At 39.2% G+C, this 18,101-nt stretch overlaps 1 protein-coding gene and 1 long non-coding RNA gene across 2 annotated transcripts; both read left to right on the top strand.

Moving 5' to 3' along the window:
- Window positions 1-8,945: 8,945 nt before the first annotated feature.
- On the top strand, window positions 8,946-14,581 carry LOC114460321 (uncharacterized). Its single transcript, XM_028442252.1, has 6 exons — window positions 8,946-9,132; window positions 10,233-10,335; window positions 12,094-12,177; window positions 12,492-12,566; window positions 13,785-13,883; window positions 14,082-14,581. The coding sequence occupies exons 1-6, from the start codon at window positions 9,068-9,070 to the stop codon at window positions 14,517-14,519; spliced, it is 864 nt and encodes a 287-aa protein (XP_028298053.1). The 5' UTR covers window positions 8,946-9,067; the 3' UTR covers window positions 14,520-14,581.
- Window positions 14,582-15,666: 1,085 nt separating this feature from the next.
- Window positions 15,667-17,653, top strand: LOC114460322 (uncharacterized). The gene is made up of 5 exons (XR_003673583.1): window positions 15,667-15,707; window positions 15,793-15,849; window positions 15,941-16,000; window positions 17,025-17,072; window positions 17,592-17,653. It is a non-coding gene; the product is annotated as an uncharacterized LOC114460322 (long non-coding RNA).
- Window positions 17,654-18,101: the final 448 nt, after the last annotated feature.

Below are 18,101 nucleotides of genomic sequence, written 5' to 3'. Positions count from 1 at the left end.
TGTGTATGTGTTACACAATGATAAAAACGTCTTAAACATTAAATGTTTGACCCTAAAGTGATTATATGAAGTAAAGTTTTGGTACAGTATGGAGTCATTCATTCATTTAGAATCACACACAAAGAAACTATAACAATATATTATGTTTTCTAATAAAATGTGCACAACTCAATAAGGAACCATTATAATCCATCAAATCAGTCACACAAATAAACTCATTCAAATCAATAACCAATAAAAACTGATTTCCTGTCAATAGTTATTATTCTAATTATTGATCCATAAAGTTGAATTGTGGGAAAAACATTTTGGGAAAAAGAAAGAAAACTTTATTCATAGAAGAAGAAAGTAGACACACCTCCCTCAGATTGTTGCCATGACAACAGTCTCTCTGAGGAATGTTTGTCCTCCTTTACACATAATCAATATTATTGATTTAATCTAATTCTATATAATAAATAAATAAATAAATAAATGGTCCTAAATCAAACAATAAATAAACTACACATATAACACAGGACAAGTCAACAACAGCTGTGTTGCCAGGTTGGGTTTAGAGTTTTTGAAGGAGACGATGTAGATACATTTATGACAGTTTATGGTAGAATTAGAATATAATAACAGCTCTATCTGGATGGCTCTGTGACAGCTACACATTGTTGAGAGGAAAAAATAAATAAACAGGAAACAGAAGGGTCTCATTCATAGACTTATTAAAAAGTTTATTTAGGCACTTTAAAGTATTTAAAAAGCTAAATGAGCCTCTGTTTAGATAGTTTTAGTAGCACAGGCTACATACCTGAGCTAACGTCAGTAAACTCTACTAAACTTACATTATTAGTTTCATGCTTAAATATGTTAATTTACAGGTTCTCTGTCTGAAAACAGCTGCTGGTTTAAGAGTAAATTAGTGCAGAAAACAACCTTTTGGTCTGTGAAACCATTAAATATTAAGAATCAATCATTTCAGCAAAACAGATGATATTATCAGTTAAACATCTTGTAATAAGTGCAGGTAAATGTAGTATCTATATAGAGCCAGGAGGTGGTGGTAGAGCTACAGTATAGATGTGCTGTTCCACAGGTTGGACCATGTGAATAGATTGTAAACTTTCCATGTGACCAGCAGTGATTAGAACTCAGTGAAGGAGAATCAGCAGAACAACAAGGATGCTTTAAAAGCACAGAGTCAGTTAAACTCAGACACAGAGTAGCTCATCTGGAGGACTGGGACCATTCCTGGAGGAGGAGTGGGACCATTCCTGGAGAAGGACTGGGACCATTCCTGGAGGGCTGGGACCATTCCTGGAGGACTAGGACCATTCCTGGAGGACTGGGACCATTCCTGGAGGATTGGGACCATTCCTGGAGAAGGACTGGGACCATTCCTGGAGGAGGACTGGGACCATTCCTGGAGGACTGGGATCATTCCTGGAGGACTGGGACCATTCCTGGAGGACTAGGACCATTCCTGGAGGACTGGGACCATTCCTGGAGGACTAAGACCATTCCTGGAGGACTGGGACCATTCCTGGAGGGCTGGGACCATTCCTGGAGGACTGGGATCATTCCTGGGGGGCTGGGACCATTCCTGGAGGATTAAGACCATTCCTGGAGGACTGGGACCATTCCTGGAGGATTGGGACCATTCCTGGAGGACTAAGACCATTCCTGGAGGACTGGGACCATTCCTGGAGGACTGGGACCATTCCTGGAGGACTGGGATCATTCCTGGGGGGCTGGGACCATTCCTGGAGGACTAAGACCATTCCTGGAGGACTGGGATCATTCCTGGGGGGCTGGGACCATTCCTGGTCTGATATCAGCTGGAAAGTGATGGAGTGTGTGAGGCTGTGAGGGCTTGAAGCACTAGAAATAAAAAGTGTTATTTCTGTGTCCAGTAAATACATTTTGTTAGTTTTGTTTTGTTCTCAGAGGAAAAAACTTCAGGGTTCACTGTTCAGTTACTGTTTATTTTATGCATTAAACAGTGTCATAAATGTATTTACCTCCCTATAGGCTACATGATGGAGCCAGTGCACTACTGATACTATTGGAATCATTTACAATCTCATTCTTATTTTTTTTTTCCCAAACTGCATTTTAGTCGAGTCGTAAAAAGTTACTCAGAGATAATAAACAAATTTACACAAAACAAAAAAGAAACAAACTACAAAGCAAAGCCACTCACTGTCACATTAGCATGTGAAGCACAATACAACAACTTAGACTATACACAATGTATCTATAATGACATATCTACAATTACACAAATATAAACATATATACACACATATATTTACACACAGATTAAACCTGTTCTTTCTTGGTTTCTTTTAAAACACTAAAAACTTAGACATATCTCAATATAAACTGTCAATATAATCTCCTGTATAACATAGGAGCAACAAAGACACAAAAAGTCATTTTACCTTTAACTGTAACAACAGATGAATTATATGGTATTTGTCCAAATGTTTCACTATGTTACAATGTTTGTGTTACTTATTCACTCGTTTCACGTGGCTTTTAAAACGTCTCCAGCTGGTTTACCAGGAGATTCTTGACATACATCACAATGCAATGAACTCTGGGTAATTCCCTTACAATACGTCTGTGGAGATGAAACTTACTGAAAAGGAACAAGAAGGGCTGAAAAAGCTTTCAAAAAATATATAGAATGTGAATTAAAACTCAATTTGTCTGGATATTAAATAATTGATATAGAATAATTAATACATTTATCTATGCATTTAATATGGTTTGCCATCTTGTTTTTAATAAATGAAGCAGGTGATTAACTATAGATGAAGTTAGTGTACTGGTCATGTCCTCCATTTTTTATCTCCAAGCAGCATAAATGAAAAATTATGGTTTTATTTTTATTTTCTTATCTTTAAAGATCTCGTTTTCATCCGTTCTATTTTTCTTATAAGTGATGTTAACATCTACCTAATAAATCAAAGATGGTCTCTTTGTCTGTCTGTGTGTGTGTGTGTGTGTGTGTGTGTGTGTGTGTGTGTGTGTGTGTGTGTGTGTGTGTGTGTGTCCGTGTCTGTGTGTGTGTGTGTGTGTGTGTGTGTGTGTGTGTGTGTGTGGGGCGTCTGTTCAACCTGAAACGTTGTCACAAGCTTGTACACACGCTAAGTGTGTGTGCGTGTGTAATTTTGGAGTAATTTGATGTTGCAAAACGTTCATTTAAATGATTCCCTCTTGGTATTGAACGCTGTATGGAGCGTGCTACTTCCTGTTCTGGGTTCATGACGTCACTGTGTCACAGTTTGTCTCTGGTGTGAGAGTGTCGGTGTCACAGTCTGTGTTTTCTGTGTGTGTGTGTGTGTGTGTGTGTGTGTGTGTGTGTGTGTTGGTTTTTCTACCCTGGTGGGGTCCACCTCCTGAAATATCACTCACGCCGTGGGGACCAATTTTTCCCGTGGGGACCGAGTGCCGGTCCCCACGGGCACAACCATTAGAATCAATAGAAAACGGCTCCCTGATTTGCCCGGTGACATTTTTTTGCAAAAAAAAAGTTGGACCTCATGGGGTTCATTTTCACAACTTTGTGTATGTCCCCGTGGTCACACACGGTATTGCAGTGTGTGTATCGCACTGCTGGGGACCTTTTTCTGAGAAAGTGTGTAAGTGTGTATAAGCCAGTATTTCATTTATAGTAGTATAGTCTGTCTATCTTTTGTTTTCATAAATATTTGATTATGGGCTTTTTTGTTTTTCAAAGTAATACAATTTTCCAATTGTATTAGTATTTACAGAGCAGTTCAGTTGTACATATATTGTTCAAATATAGAAAATATATACCAAGAAAAGCAATAACATAAATAATATAAAATGAATAACACATAAATCAAAATAGACCAGGGCTTTCCAAGAACATAACTTCTCTTTTAGAATTGAGAAGCAATAATCTCTAGATGCAGTGCATCGCTGCAAGGGATTAAATTATTTATCATCAGAAACATCCAAGTTCTTAATAAAGTCAATAAAGGGCCTACAAATCTTTTCGAATACATGTTGTTTTGACGTATGGATGTATGTTATCCTTACCAAAGGTAAGCTAGACAACATCTGTTTTAACCACTGGGACGTTCTAGGTCCATTCATATTTTTCCAATTTAAAGCAATGCAGCTTTTTGCTATCAATGAGCTGAAATTGATAAAAGTACTTTCGGTTTGACTAAATTTATTCTTATCCAGATATAAAGCCATTATGAAAAATTTCGAATCCAAGCTAATCTGTTTCAAAATTATCTTTTCAATTAAGTTTTTTACTTCTACCCAAAATGTTTTATTTGACATTCACACAGTGTAATAATGTACCTTTCTGGCCACTTTATATACATATTTATTGTATGTTCCTATTGTACTCATTTAATTTCACCAGTGTTGTGTTTACATATACACCCCTTAGCCATTTAAATTGTAGTATCCTTAGATGACCATTAAATGACATTGTATGGACTTTACTGCATGCTCTTTTCCAATCCTGTTCACTGACATTGGCAGATAGGTCTTCGTTCCAAGAAAGTGATTTCTTTGTTGAATTTTCTGGTGTATTGCATAACAAAGCACTTTCTACAAACAATTTTTCAGTTGTGTATGGGGAACCTTGTTAAGACTACCTTGATTGGTATTGACAAAACTAAATATTTTAAGTAGTGTTTTTTGTCCAAATTAAACCTCACTTGGAGTTCCCTAAATGACATAACAACATCTGACTGGAGGGTAAAAGTTACAAATCATTTTCAGGCCTCTCTTTTGATGCCCATTTTTTAAATGTAACATCTGCCATTCCAGGCATAAATGACTGATTACCCCAGACTAGGCTAAACTGTGATAAAAAGTTTGGCTCATTCAATTATTTTCTTGCATTGTTTCAGATTTTTAGCATATGTTTTAGAATCTGATTTTTTTATCTGTTTAAGCAATTTTTTTTTTAGCTGTGTTCCAATACAGAAATGAGGGAAGAGGTGTCTGATCTTAATGTGATTATAGATTCACATTTTTTTTAACCTTTATTTAACCAACCAAGTCAACTTAGAACAAATTCTCATGATACCAAAACATCTGTTGTAAAATCAATGAGGGAACTTATTCAACCCTTTCTAAGACTGGTACAAACATATTTTTACATAGAATAGACACTTTTTTCTATCATTGTAGTATTCTTGTGCAGTCTGTCAGTGAATGCAGAGTCAAAGTACAAATTATACACACAATAGCTTCTTACCCAGTTTACAATACAGAAGAAAGCCTTTTTTCAAACAAAATAATCCTGATATTTAAATTTACGGAATTGCCTCTTCAGTGCATTGATGTGGATGCTAATGAGTTCATTCAGACAATAGCAGACATGTGTCTGCTATTCCTTCACAGTCTGCTAAACAGGAAGTGACTATGGAGGATGTGATGTCACTATGAAGAAAATGTCAAAATAAGATAGTTTTACTAATGAATTTCTTATTGCACCATTTTCTATCTTTTTATGTAGAACAATGAATTAAAACATCTACCAAGTGCTGTATGGCAATACAGCACTATGGCAATACAGCACTTGATTGAATATTGTGAAAATAATTCAAAGGTTTATTTAAAAGTGAATGTCCGAATTAGGGCTGCAACTAACGATTATTTTAAAAATCGATTAATCTGTCTAAGTTTTTCGATGAATCGATGAATCGGACTAGCGGGAAAAATTTTAAACAGTGCCAGGGAGAAGGTTTTTCTCTCCTTCCTTTATTTAACAACAGAACATTATGTCAAAACAGCTCAATAGCATGCAAAACAACATGCTCTCACGTCAAATGTCCTACAGCTGTAGAAATATCAAATAATTATTACTTATTGTATTATCATTATCATGTGGTACGTTTAATTAAGTTTATTAGGACATCATTAACCAGGGTTTCCCCCAGAAAACTTGCTAAGCCTGAGAACTCCGGGGGCTGCTAGCACGTTCTTTGCTCCGACTCAGAAGGAGGTGCTCCCGCAATTCCATTACAGAGAAAGGGAAACCCAGCACACTGGCCTATTTTGCGGCTAGACTAAATGACAAGTCCGCCGCTTATTTGATATGCGTGTCGTCATGTTAAATAACTGACGTTTAGCCTGGCGGGGGGGCAACAAAAGCCACCGTCATGCATAACCAGACCAAATACATCACAACGTCATCATAGCTTAGCTTGCAGGTGCAACTGCTAAAATAACAGCAACAACATCTGTCATCTGCACTGTCAATCAATGTAGTTAACTGTTGCTCACTGTTCCTCTTGCCATGCATGACAAGCTGGATGGCGAGTAGAAATGCACCAAACTCTTACAGACTTCTCTTGCCGAGACTTTACGATTCATCACTTAAAAATTAACGTAGCTTTTTACAACTTACCCGGACACATGACTCGCGTCATAACTTGCATTGTTTAGCTTAAAGTGATCCCAGACTTGAAGTTTTTATTTTCGTAGGTCTACCTGCTCCTGCCATGTTCCACCAAGTATGTCATTCCCATTGACTGTTAAATATGTGAATAAACTGATATTAGTACACCAAGCAGTGGCCTGACATGAATGTACTGATATTATTAGCAGGCCTGGTATCAAATCAAATCGAATCAAAGTTTATTTCTATAGCACCTTTCAACAACGTTCAGGTTGACCAAAGTCACAAAACTCACAAAACAGATAATACAAAACAATACAGAGCAAGAATCATCAGAAAGGGACGAAGTCAAAAACACGCCAAAACCATATAGTAACAAAATTATTACAAGAATATAAAACCGCTTAAGACAAAATATCAAAGTGCCAAAAATCAAAAAGCCTGTTTAAATAAATGGGTCTTGAGTTTGGTTTTGAACAGCTCTTCTAAAACCCCACCAGCCCAGCAGAACGTAAAGCTCTGCTGGGCTGGTGGAATTTTAGAAGCTCAGACAGATAAGATGGTGCAAGACCATTCAGGGCTTTAAAAACAATGAACAAAACAAAGCTAGTACACTTAGCAGTGGCCTGATGTGAATAAACTGAAGCTAGTACACTTAGCAGTGGCCTGATGTGAATAAACTGAAGCTAGTACACTTAGCAGTGGCCTGATGTGAATAAACTGAAGCTAGTACACTTAGCAGTGGCCTGATGTGAATAAACTGAAGCTAGTACACTTAGCAGTGGCCTGATGTGAATAAACTGAAGCTAGTACACTTAGCAGTGGCCTGATGTGAATAAACTGAAGCTAGTACACTTAGCAGTGGCCTGATGTGAATAAACTGAAACTAGTACACTTAGCAGCGGCCTGATGTGAATAAACTGAAGCTAGTACACTTAGCAGTGGCCTGATGTGAATAAACTGAAGCTAGTACACTTAGCAGTGGCCTGATGTGAATAAACTGAAGCTAGTACACTTAGCAGTGGCCTGATGTGAATAAACTGAAGCTAGTACACTTAGCAGTGGCCTGATGTGAATGATGAGCACGAGCAGGACCTGATCCTGAACCAGTGTCCCCATTTTGAAGTTGCTGGGTCAAGTTTTGGCCTCCATTGGCCTAAACCAGGGGTCACCAACGCGGTGCCCGCGGGCACCAGGTCGCCCGTAAGGACCAGATGAGTCGCCCGCTGGCCTGTTCTAAAAATAGCTCAAATAGCAGCACTTACCAGTGAGGGTATCACTGAATCTCCCGGGGCCACCATTCTCCCGATTTTCTCCTGATTTCTGCACGACATTGTCCGGGCGGACCATCCTTCACTGAGCGTTGTTTCCAGCCGGACAATAATAACGATTACACCGCATAAGAAGAGGAAGAAGACTCTTCTTCCTCTTCTTATGCGGTGTAATTATATTATTGTAATAATAATATTGTTGTAATAATAATAACGATTACACCGCATAAGAAGAGGTGTAATCGTTATTATTGTCCGGCCGGAAACGACGCTCAGTGAAGGATGGTCCGCCCGGACAATGTCAGTGGGAGAAAATCAAATCCAACCATGTGTAGGGAAGTGTTTCTGTTATGGTTATAGCCGTTGTTGTATAGGCTATGTTTAATTTTCCTTTTGTTGATTATTTTTATTTCAAGCATACATTGCACAGATTGATGGATAATTTATGCAATGTATGCCTTTTGTTTAATTTTATGTTATTTATTTTATTTATTCTACTACTACCACCATTTACCATTTGCACGGGTACTGTGGAATTTGTTCTTTACTTTATATGTGTTTTTCAAATAAAAGAACACTGTGAAATTGAATTATTTCATTTTCTCTTTAAAAAGCAAACTACCCCCCCCCCCCCCCCCCCCCCCCCCCCGCTCTTTTGAAAATGTATTTAAGTGTGTATCAAACTAGTAGCCCTTCGCATTAATCAGTACCCAAGAAGTAGCTCTTGGTTTCAAAAAGGTTGGTGACCCCTGGCCTAAACCATAACCCTGGGCATGTAGCTCAGGCCTTAAACACCTGTTTTTATTAATAACTCTGCGAGTCACCAAACACACTAGCTCTCTTTAAGGGTTTGTTCCGATCATGTGTGTCAAGTTACATAAAGGTGGGTCAAGGCAAAGTGTTTCTGGACCTGTACCATGCATTATTAGCCTGTTAGTAGCCTAAACTGACCTTTATTAGTCTAACATGAATCTACTGTCAATAGTTTAAATGTAAAGGAAAAATGGGAATTAGAAGCAAATACAGTTATAACAGATGAAGACTAATGGCACAACTTACCCCACACATGGGGACAAGATGTGCCACAAAACCACTTTTTTTTATTTTTTTGCTAAAGCTGTATTTCTTAAACAGTTTATATTGTAGTTGGAGGCATTACTCTAGTCGTGCTCTTGCACTTTACGAAAAAATGGAACTTTTTATCCCACACTCTCCCCTATTTCATTCCACTGAAACACAGTGGTGAATGGACACACCTTTTCCTGACATTTACGGTCCCCCACTTCACCTATGCCCATCCCCCACTCGCTCTGACTAACGGGGTCTCCCGTCAGTATGAGCAGGGGTCAAGGCAGGTGCTGCTCTCAGTCGATGAGGAGAACGTGAAGAAGAGGAAGCAAAAGAGATGGATGGAAAAGACAGCAACAGAAGCTCGGCAAAAACGGAACGGAAAACCTACAGAACAACTAAGTAAGTTTACAGTTTTAGACACTTAGAAAAGGCTGTTAGACTCACGTTGTAGCTAGCCTGTTTGCAGCTAAAAGCTCACTAGTTTTTATATTAACTAGCATGGTCGGTCGCTAATGCTACGAGCAAACTTCTCATTAGAAAATGTTTGTTTTTTCTTTTTCCAAAAATCGGACCAGTTTGCTGATATTTCACAGGTTTCACTGTAATTGGCTGTGTTTAAACACAAACCGATTTTAGAATGAGTGCGGAAAGAGAGGAACAATAAAATATTTTAATTTCGTTTTAATTCTTCCATTACTGTTAGAACTGTTGTGTGAACAAAAATTATTTTATTAATCTGCATGACGAGGCTGTTTAACGGTGGGGTTTAGGGGGTGCGTTGGCAGTGCGAGCGGAGCTTATCTGAGTCGCGCTGTGTCACGTGGAGCTGCGGAACTCTTTCACTCTGCGTAAATGCTGATTTTGACTTTCAGCGGACACGCGTCCTCCCACGCACGCTCTCTGCCCGCTGACGGGAGTGTGCTACCTGCGTGAAGCTGGCACCCCACGCAAAACTCACTGAAAATAGTCAGCCCAATCTTTTTTTTTTTTTTTTTTTTTTTATTTTTATTTTTTTTTAAACACTATTCAGCACAGCACAAACTTCAGAGACTGTTTTCACAGAGTTATTCATGGGGTGGGGTGCCAGCTTCACGCAGGTGAGTGAGCTCACCCGTTTGTGTGCGCATGCGCAGGAGAACCTGATCCGCAGAGGAGAATAGTTGACACGACTGCCTCGTGTAAATACGGTAAATGATATGAGGCTATTTACCAAAATATCAAGGTATAATTCTGTTATATTGGAAAAGTAACCTTAAATGACTTGTCTGTCCTGGCGCTAAACATAAAATGAACTTGGCCTTCAAGGGCCTGTTGCAGGCTTACATGTTTGTTTATATGCTGAGTCCAGCAATGTGTCGCTAATATCAGAAGTCTGCACTGTATGCAATAAATGATGCAAATAAAGCAGTCACCTGTCAGCTATATCAGACATAACCTTAGTTACAATGTGCAAGTACCTGCTCTCCCCTGACAGTTATGTTTTTCTGACTGTTCTTCAGACGAAAATCTCTGGCCAGGTTTTCTGCACGCTTCCAGCTTCTGAAGGACCATCATGAAAAGTGCTTATCCAAGTACACGGAGAATGAGAAACACCACATTCAGGTAAAGATGATAGAGCTTTGATATTCACATCTGTAGTCATATGTAGTTAACCCTCTAGGCGCCAGAGTTTATTTAGGAAAATATTCCGTTTGGACTAGTGTAAATGATAAAAATATTCATAATGACCTAGAGTTTGTGATGGTAGTAAATTTACTCATCTTATTTGCATATTGTGACATCATCAGGTGGTGGCCATATTTCTGTAAAACTTATTTAAACATATTTATACACAGAAAAAAAAAAATGTTGTAATCACATGCTCAACATATAAGAACAGGGGTTTGACAGGAGTACATTTGCTAGTAAATTTTACTAGGTAAACTTCAGTAAAACAGAATTCTGAACATATTTACAGAGTAGATATTTTTTCAATTCATTTTTTCATCCTCTCCTCAGAGTAAATGAACAGGAATCTGATAGGAGTAAATTAGCTAATCTCATTTGTATATGAGCAGGTAAATTCAGTAAAACGGAAAACTCTGATCAGTGTGAGTTGTGACAGTATGTGCACCTCCAGCTGCAGAGTGATCATCATCAGAGGGCAGATCGTCCCCTTCTGAATCATGATCGGCAAACATCAGTGCACGCAACTCATCTGCACTGTAAATTCCTCTGGGCATTTTGTTTTTTATTATAAAAATCGCTATCTGTCCTGCCGTTTCTCTCTCTCCTGTTCTGCTCTGCCGAGTTCAGCAGCAGCTCATGCCCAGCAGCAGCTCACGCTCACTGCTGTTGTCGGGTTTCAAACCTTTTTCTCTCCGATTTTTTTTCATTGAAACACTCAAAAATAACGGCAGGGTTGAAGCTATACATTGTGGACATATAGTAGTACCAAGCACTAACAGCACAAGGCAGTAGATTAATATGTCGCTACTATCAGCTGATTGGCTGGTAACACAAACACCTAATTCATCCTGCCACACAGTCTCCAAGTAAAGTTTATAATGTCCCAAAATAAAATTAGATCTGACCAAAATAAAATGCTGTCATATAGAAAGGGCCGTGTTTTACTGCACCTATTGTTGTCTGACTCGTTGGAAGTTGTTCTAGGAAAACCAACTTGTTCAGGTTGGGCGGAAGAAGTGCGCTCCTCGCTTTGTTTACAATTAAGGCAGCCTTGGAAAATCTCCTCTCCTCTCCTCTTGGGTCATCCTTTACCTTTTTCACATTGTGGGACAATAAATGTTTATCTTATCTTTTGCTCCTATACTTTTGAAGCCTTTTTTAGTAACATTTTGAGCAAATAAGTTGCTGTAAAGTTGAAATCACTGCCAAAATGCGGCTCTGTTGGTCCTGTAGCACGCTCGCCTCAAATTAATTGGATCTTGCAACTGTAGTAGGCCTAGGTGATTTTTTTTTTTCATGGATATAAGAATATACTGATTATGTACACACATCATTTTCAATATTGAACAGAATTATTTATAGGCTGCTAATACGCTTTATCACCATTTATTTGAACAACAAATAAATAAAGAATAAGATGTTCAGCACCCTGCTGTTGCCAGAATGGTATGATCTTTGTTTCCTAACCTCCATTTTGCAACGATTACACAATGAGGTTGGCCGTCGAATCACAGTCATCTGAGTCGAATCGACGACTATTCGGGGTCACCCCTAGTTAATTGCTCATACAACCATTTGTAGAATTAATTTTATACAAAGATTAACTTCTTTCAATGGGCCTCTTACACAGTACGTTGTTGTTGTTGTTGTTGTTGTTTTGGTTTTTTAGTAATACAGGTGTTTATGTTTTAGTCCTCAGGACTGCCACTCCAAGAAAAGGAGAATACGTCATCACAGGAGATGTCATCTGAATTAATCCCAGACTCCAACAGCTGGGTATGCTCAGAGAGGTTCAATCCACACACAAAATACTCAAGTAGTGTGCTACCGTACACCACGTGTTCAAGAAACGAGTCAATACAGTCTATCAGGGTTTCCTTGATGTAGATTGCAGAGTTGTAAGATTAATCAAATGAGAGACTAACAAAGTCAGTGGTTTTCACTCTTAGAGGTAATGTTAAGCCCTAGTTCATTCAAATGGCACCAAAACTTTCTACAACGACAGTTAGCCAGCATTCTGCTAATTCTGTGGAACACAACAAAATCAGAAACAATAGAAATAGCCACTCATGTATGTTCTGCCTTTTTAGCCTTCGGGAAGATCTCATGAAGAGAAGTCCTCATCAGAATCTCCTCCTGAGGTCCTGGCACCTTGCAACAGTTTGGTAAGTATTCAGAAGCTCTTGTTATTAACCAGCAGCAACGAGAATACCCTATGGGAAATTTGAGAATATCATACCACAGTGAATGTGAAGCTGTATTGACAACAAGAATATAGACACTTAAGCCTCAGTAGTGTAAAAGAGCCTCAAACACCTTGTCTTATATGTGCTGTCACACTTGTCCAGCTTTATTGATTTTATAAAGGTAGGATTGGACGATATAGGGGAAAAAAAATCATATCGATTTAAAAAAATAAAAACGCTTGTCAAAATTGTGTATATATATATAAGAGAAAGAACAACAACAGGGAAAAAGAGAAAAAAAAGAAAACGGGGTAAATAAAGTTTCTATAAAATCAAGAAGGGGATGCCAAACTTGAATAAACTTATGTTCCTGGCCTTTCAATGTGAATTTGATTTTCTCCAGCTGCAGGTGTTTTAAAACATTTTGAAGATCGATGTATTACTGGGTCACCAGGCAATTTTTTCAGATCCTCTGCACATTTTGCAAACAACTGTTGATGCTTTTTGTCAGAGCTGTAAAAACCAAAACATGGCCATGCTGGTGAACTACTGAAACCTTTTTTTCCGGACAGTTTCCTCCGCCTGTCCTCGCAGCGACAATCTTTTGTAATGCATGTGCTCTCCATTCGGGTTTGAGAGGGGCGGGGCTTGCTGACGGAGCGTGCCTGGGTCTGCGTTTGTTATTGGTTGGGAGGAAGCAATGACTGTAGTATTAAACTACATCATAGCCTAGAATGAAAAAGTTAGGGAAACTGTTTTTCTATCGAACTTTATATCGACCCATTTGTTTTCTTTTTAACTACATGTCTATTGATCAATATATATTGTTGTGGAATTATTGCCCAGGCCTATTATAAAATGATAATCAGATTTCTGCTTTGTGTATGTCATGTGGTCAGTACAGCTAGCCCCTCAGTCATTAAACTCAGTCTGTCTGACTGCAGCCTGTCACATTACTTTGGAACTAGCAGCAAAACCTTATGCTTCTGAAACTATTACAAAATCCCAACCACCTGATCTGCTTTTTTGCAGTTTCTCATAATGTGCAGGTCTATGTCAAATGAGTTCAGAAAAATCATTTGGTCCCAGCAGTACTTGAGGAGCAGTATTGTCCTCATTGAACAAATGCCCTGGAAGTTACTGGTTATGTTTCATATTTGTATTATGGATATTTATATTGTCATTTTTCCAACAAAGGAAACAAGCTCCAGTAGTGAGAAAATTCCAACTGAAAGTTCAAGCTCTGTCAGTGTTGACCCAGAAGTTCCACCACTGGAAAGAACTGACAGCGTATTTGTAAGTTTGTATGCATTATTTTTCTTCTATCATCCTCTATTTAACCTTATTGCTGTTAACACTCTAGACAGTAACGCTTAACACCATGACACTCAAAGTTTCACTATCAGTTTTGACAATGGGCTCACAGTGTTAGAGATTCATGCCTGGTTATTATTTATGACAAAAATTTAGCGGATGTTATATTTATGTTTTCAGCTCACCTACGAATCTTTGGAATTACTCTCCAAGACACCTGCTAAGTCAGAAGCCTCTAAGAGCTGCATGGAGAGCAGTGGAGATGAATATTGTCCATCAACAGACTCAACAAATGAGGGCAGTGGGGATGACTACTTTCCCTCAAAAGACTCAGTAAATGAGAGCAGTTCAGATGTATCATGTGATCCTGAAAGCAAGGCGTCACCAGTGAAACTGAAAAGACGAAAGAAGTTCATAAAGACTTACAGTAGGAAGACTGTGTCCAGCAAGTTGCCTTCTCAGGGTGAGAGAGTAGAGAGTGGGCACTCAAGAGATACAAACTCAGGAAATATGTCAGTTTTGAGGCTCCAGAAAAAGAGAGATGGAGCTCGGGTTTACAAAAAAAACGCTATTGTCTGTACTGTCCTCTGCACTGCCATAAAATGGCACGGCACTTGATTCGCAAACACAGCAATGAACCAGCTTTACAAACTCTAAGAGAGGCTAAATGGAACCACCCCCAGTCTTCTCCCCTTCACTGAAGATGTGAAGATGATGCACATGCATCTTGATAAGTGTAGGGAAGAGTACCAAAAAACACTTAAAAAGGATCCAAATAAGAGAAACTGGTCCAAGCTAGCTACTTTGACTCTTTGTGAGGTCATCTTGTTCAACCGCAGGAGAGAGGGTGAGGTGTCAAAGATGCCACTGAGTGCTTTTACCCTCAGAGACACCACAGGAGTACACTCTGATCTGGCAGAAGGACTTTTCCCCCTTTGGAGCAAAAGCTTTGTCAACATTTTCAACGCATTGAAATAAGGGGGAAGAGGAACAGGAAAGTTCCCATCCTTCTGACACCAGACATGCTCAGTTCAATGGAAGCATTGGTTGCATATCGGAGGGCCTGTGGCACTCCTGATGAAAATCCCTTTTCTTCTCAAGACCTGAAGCAGAGACTCATTGAGGGGATCAGATGCCATCAGACTGATTGCAAAGGAATGTGGAGCCAAACATCCTGAAACTCTTTCCTCAACCAAGCTGAGGAAGCAGATCTCTACACTGTCAACAGTCCTGAACCTGAAGGATCACGAGATGGACATTATGGCTAATTTTCTGGCCACGACATTCGGGTCCATAGACAGTTTTATAGACTACCTGAAGGAACTATGGAGTTGGCTAAAGTCAGCAAAGTGCTGTGTGCGCTAGAACAAGGACGATTGTCAGAATTCAAGGGAATGAGCCTGGACCAAATTCACATCAGTCCTAATGGTAATGACCTATATTCAGTTTATACTTACATTTATTTCAGAACAAATGTTTTTCACACTTTCTGATACCTGATTTTAGAGCAAGTGCTAGAAGCTGGGGACAGTGAGGTCTCAGACATGGAGACGGAGAAGGACTCTTGTTGAGACGTCCATCCTCAGGTGATTTTAACATTTAAGTCTTTCTTCTGGGTGATTGTCCTGCACAACACATGTCTTTTATGGAGAGGTGTAAACGGATGACCCACTTTGTTACTAGAATATGTTCAAAGACCATTAAGACAACTTTAGTGAGTTAATAATTGTCTGATTTGTTAAAGAATCCTCAGGAGGAATAGAAAGACGCCTTCCTCTGAGTGTGGTGAGGACACCCTGTCCTCAGGTATCCCACAAACCCATGCACCCTATAATCTTCCCTGTTTTCATGTACACAGAGAAATATTAAAACAGATTTTTTTTTTTAACAGCATCCTCCACACCAAGAAGGCCACACCATGTCGAGTCAGACTGTGATGATGCTGAAGGTATTTCTCTCTACTATGCTTGCTACTGTTAACTTTAGAATCTCGTAGAAAAAGTAAACATTTACGAATTAACAGTGCTGCATTATTTCAGCAGGACCCTCTGAAGCAAAGAGACAAACTGTGACATCTATAACGGATGACTCTGAAGAAGGTATTTCATACATCAGCTGTTCTTCCCACTTGTGTACATACTTTTACAAAAAACGTAATCTATTAAATAGGGGTGAGTATTGGCAAGAATCTGTCAATACGATATATATCGCAATACAGGGGCAACGATACGATATATCTCGATACTATAAACAAGACGAGATATTGAGATTTTTTGGTGCATCTTTGCAAATGAAACAACATGGGGCGGCATTTTAGCTCAGTTGGTAAAGCAGGTTGGCCAATGATCGAATGATAGGCGGTTCGATCCCCGCTCCCGGCAAATTAATCTGTCGTTGTGTCCTTGGGCAAGACACTTCCCCCTCCTTGCCTACCAGTAAAAACATCGCTGGTGCATGAATGAGTATGAATGATGGTGGTGGTCAGACGGGCTGATGGAGCAGAATGGCTGCCTCGCTTCTGTCAGTCTGCCCCAGGGTAGCTGTGGCTACGCTAGTACTAGCTAGCTAGCTTACCATCACCAAGTACGAATGTGAGTGAATGAATAGTGCATCCAGTAATGTAAAGCGTCTTTGGGTGTCTTGAAAAGCGCAATATAAAACTGATGCATTATTATTATTATTAACATCCTGACTGTTATTTTGGTTGCACAAATATCCGGCGGCAAGGAGAGGCAGAGGGGAGCAGAGAAGCACAACCTTTGTTTTTAGTCAGCTAACACTCGCGCCTTAGCTTTAGCTCGGCTACATTTGTTAGCTCCGGGTTAGCTCTTAGCTACAGACAGCGAGGCATCAATCCTCCGTCTCCCCGCTGACAGCCCTCCCTCTTTGCCCATTTTTGTATTTTCCAAGAGTGACGAGACGTGTGATGCTGCCAAAGTGGCGACAATGGGAACCTCCCATTTGGCTTCAGTTAAACTCTTCACAAACCTACGGATGGTCTGTCCATAGATATTATACAGTTAATGGTTATACCTCAAATTGTGGGATTGTTTTAGCTGGATGGTAGAGTTTTAGGCTGACTTAGGTTTTAATCAAGTTTCTTTGTGGTTTATTCTCTCTTAGGAACCCAAAGATGCAACCGAGCACAGCGAGATGAATCCTCTGTTACAGGTATGGCACAGTCTGGACAGTTTACCCATTACCTTTTTCAACACAACCACTAGGTAGGCATTATTACTGTTATTGAAACACATTATGTAAATTGGTTGATTTATCTTCCTGTATGTTTTTTATTAAACAAAATAAGAAATAAGATTGTTAATGCCAAACAAGATGGTGGCGCTACAACTACAAAAATCCTACCTATATATTGTGAACTTGCTGCCCTGTTCTTATTATTTTGAGTAGTATCTAGTATTGGTGAATTTGTGGAAGAAAAATCAGGTCTAGTACTACATCACCAAGTACAGCAGCTGGTGTAAATTATTTTAGTTTTTGTGCTATTTTCATTTATCAAGATACCAGCTTTAAGGACATTGTTTGTAATTATACATTTGGTTAATTATTGAAGCTTGCAGGTCACTGAAATCTTTGACATTCCTAGAATGTGAGTCTTTTTAAATGAGCTGTAGTGACACTGGCTCTGTAGTCTATGGATCTGATTATCTTTTTTCTGTCCTCCTGTCTTAGAAAGCTCAAAGAGGAGGAGTTGGACACCATTAGAAGTGCGTGCAGTGGAAAAGACTCTAAAGTGTTCCTAGATTCGGCAAAGTTCCGGGAAAGCAGACTGTGTGGATTGCATCAAGGCCTCACCACAAGAGTTAAAGACAAGAACCTGGAAGGCTGTTAAGTACTACATTAAAAATCAAATCACAGCAGTTCAGCGGGAAAGTGCAAGACGCTACTAAGATTTTATCAGGCTTTTATTTTGAGTAACCTCCTCTACACTGGTGCTGAAGCTTTTGTTTTTATTTTGGAATGTTGGTAAATCCTCTACGGTGGCACTGAAGCTTTTATTTTTGTTTTGGAATGTTGGTAATCCTCTACGGTGGCACTGAAGCTTTTATTTTTTTATTTGTGAAGTCGTTACGTCCTCTAGGGTGGCACTGAAGCTTTTATTTTGGTTTGGAAAGTCGTACGTCCTCTCGGGTGCACTGAAGCTTTTATTTTTGTTTGGAATGTTGGTAAATCCTCTACGGT

Source organism: Gouania willdenowi, unplaced genomic scaffold (assembly GCF_900634775.1).
Source record: "Gouania willdenowi unplaced genomic scaffold, fGouWil2.1 scaffold_424_arrow_ctg1, whole genome shotgun sequence".
NCBI classification, from domain to species: domain Eukaryota; kingdom Metazoa; phylum Chordata; class Actinopteri; order Blenniiformes; family Gobiesocidae; genus Gouania; species Gouania willdenowi.
This window is presented reverse-complemented; position numbering and strand designations above follow the sequence as displayed.

What these genes read in the sequence shown, in the direction of transcription:
- LOC114460321 (XM_028442252.1), top strand. Translation starts at nt 9,068, where the DNA reads ATGGATGGAAAAGACAGCAACAGAAGCTCGGCAAAAACGGAACGGAAA. An exon ending in ATGAGAAACACCACATTCAG is followed by an intron (nt 10,336 to 12,093) that starts GTAAAGATGATA and finishes TTTATGTTTTAG; the next exon opens with TCCTCAGGACTGCCACTCCA. An exon ending in AAAGAACTGACAGCGTATTT is followed by an intron (nt 13,884 to 14,081) that starts GTAAGTTTGTAT and finishes TTATGTTTTCAG; the next exon opens with CTCACCTACGAATCTTTGGA.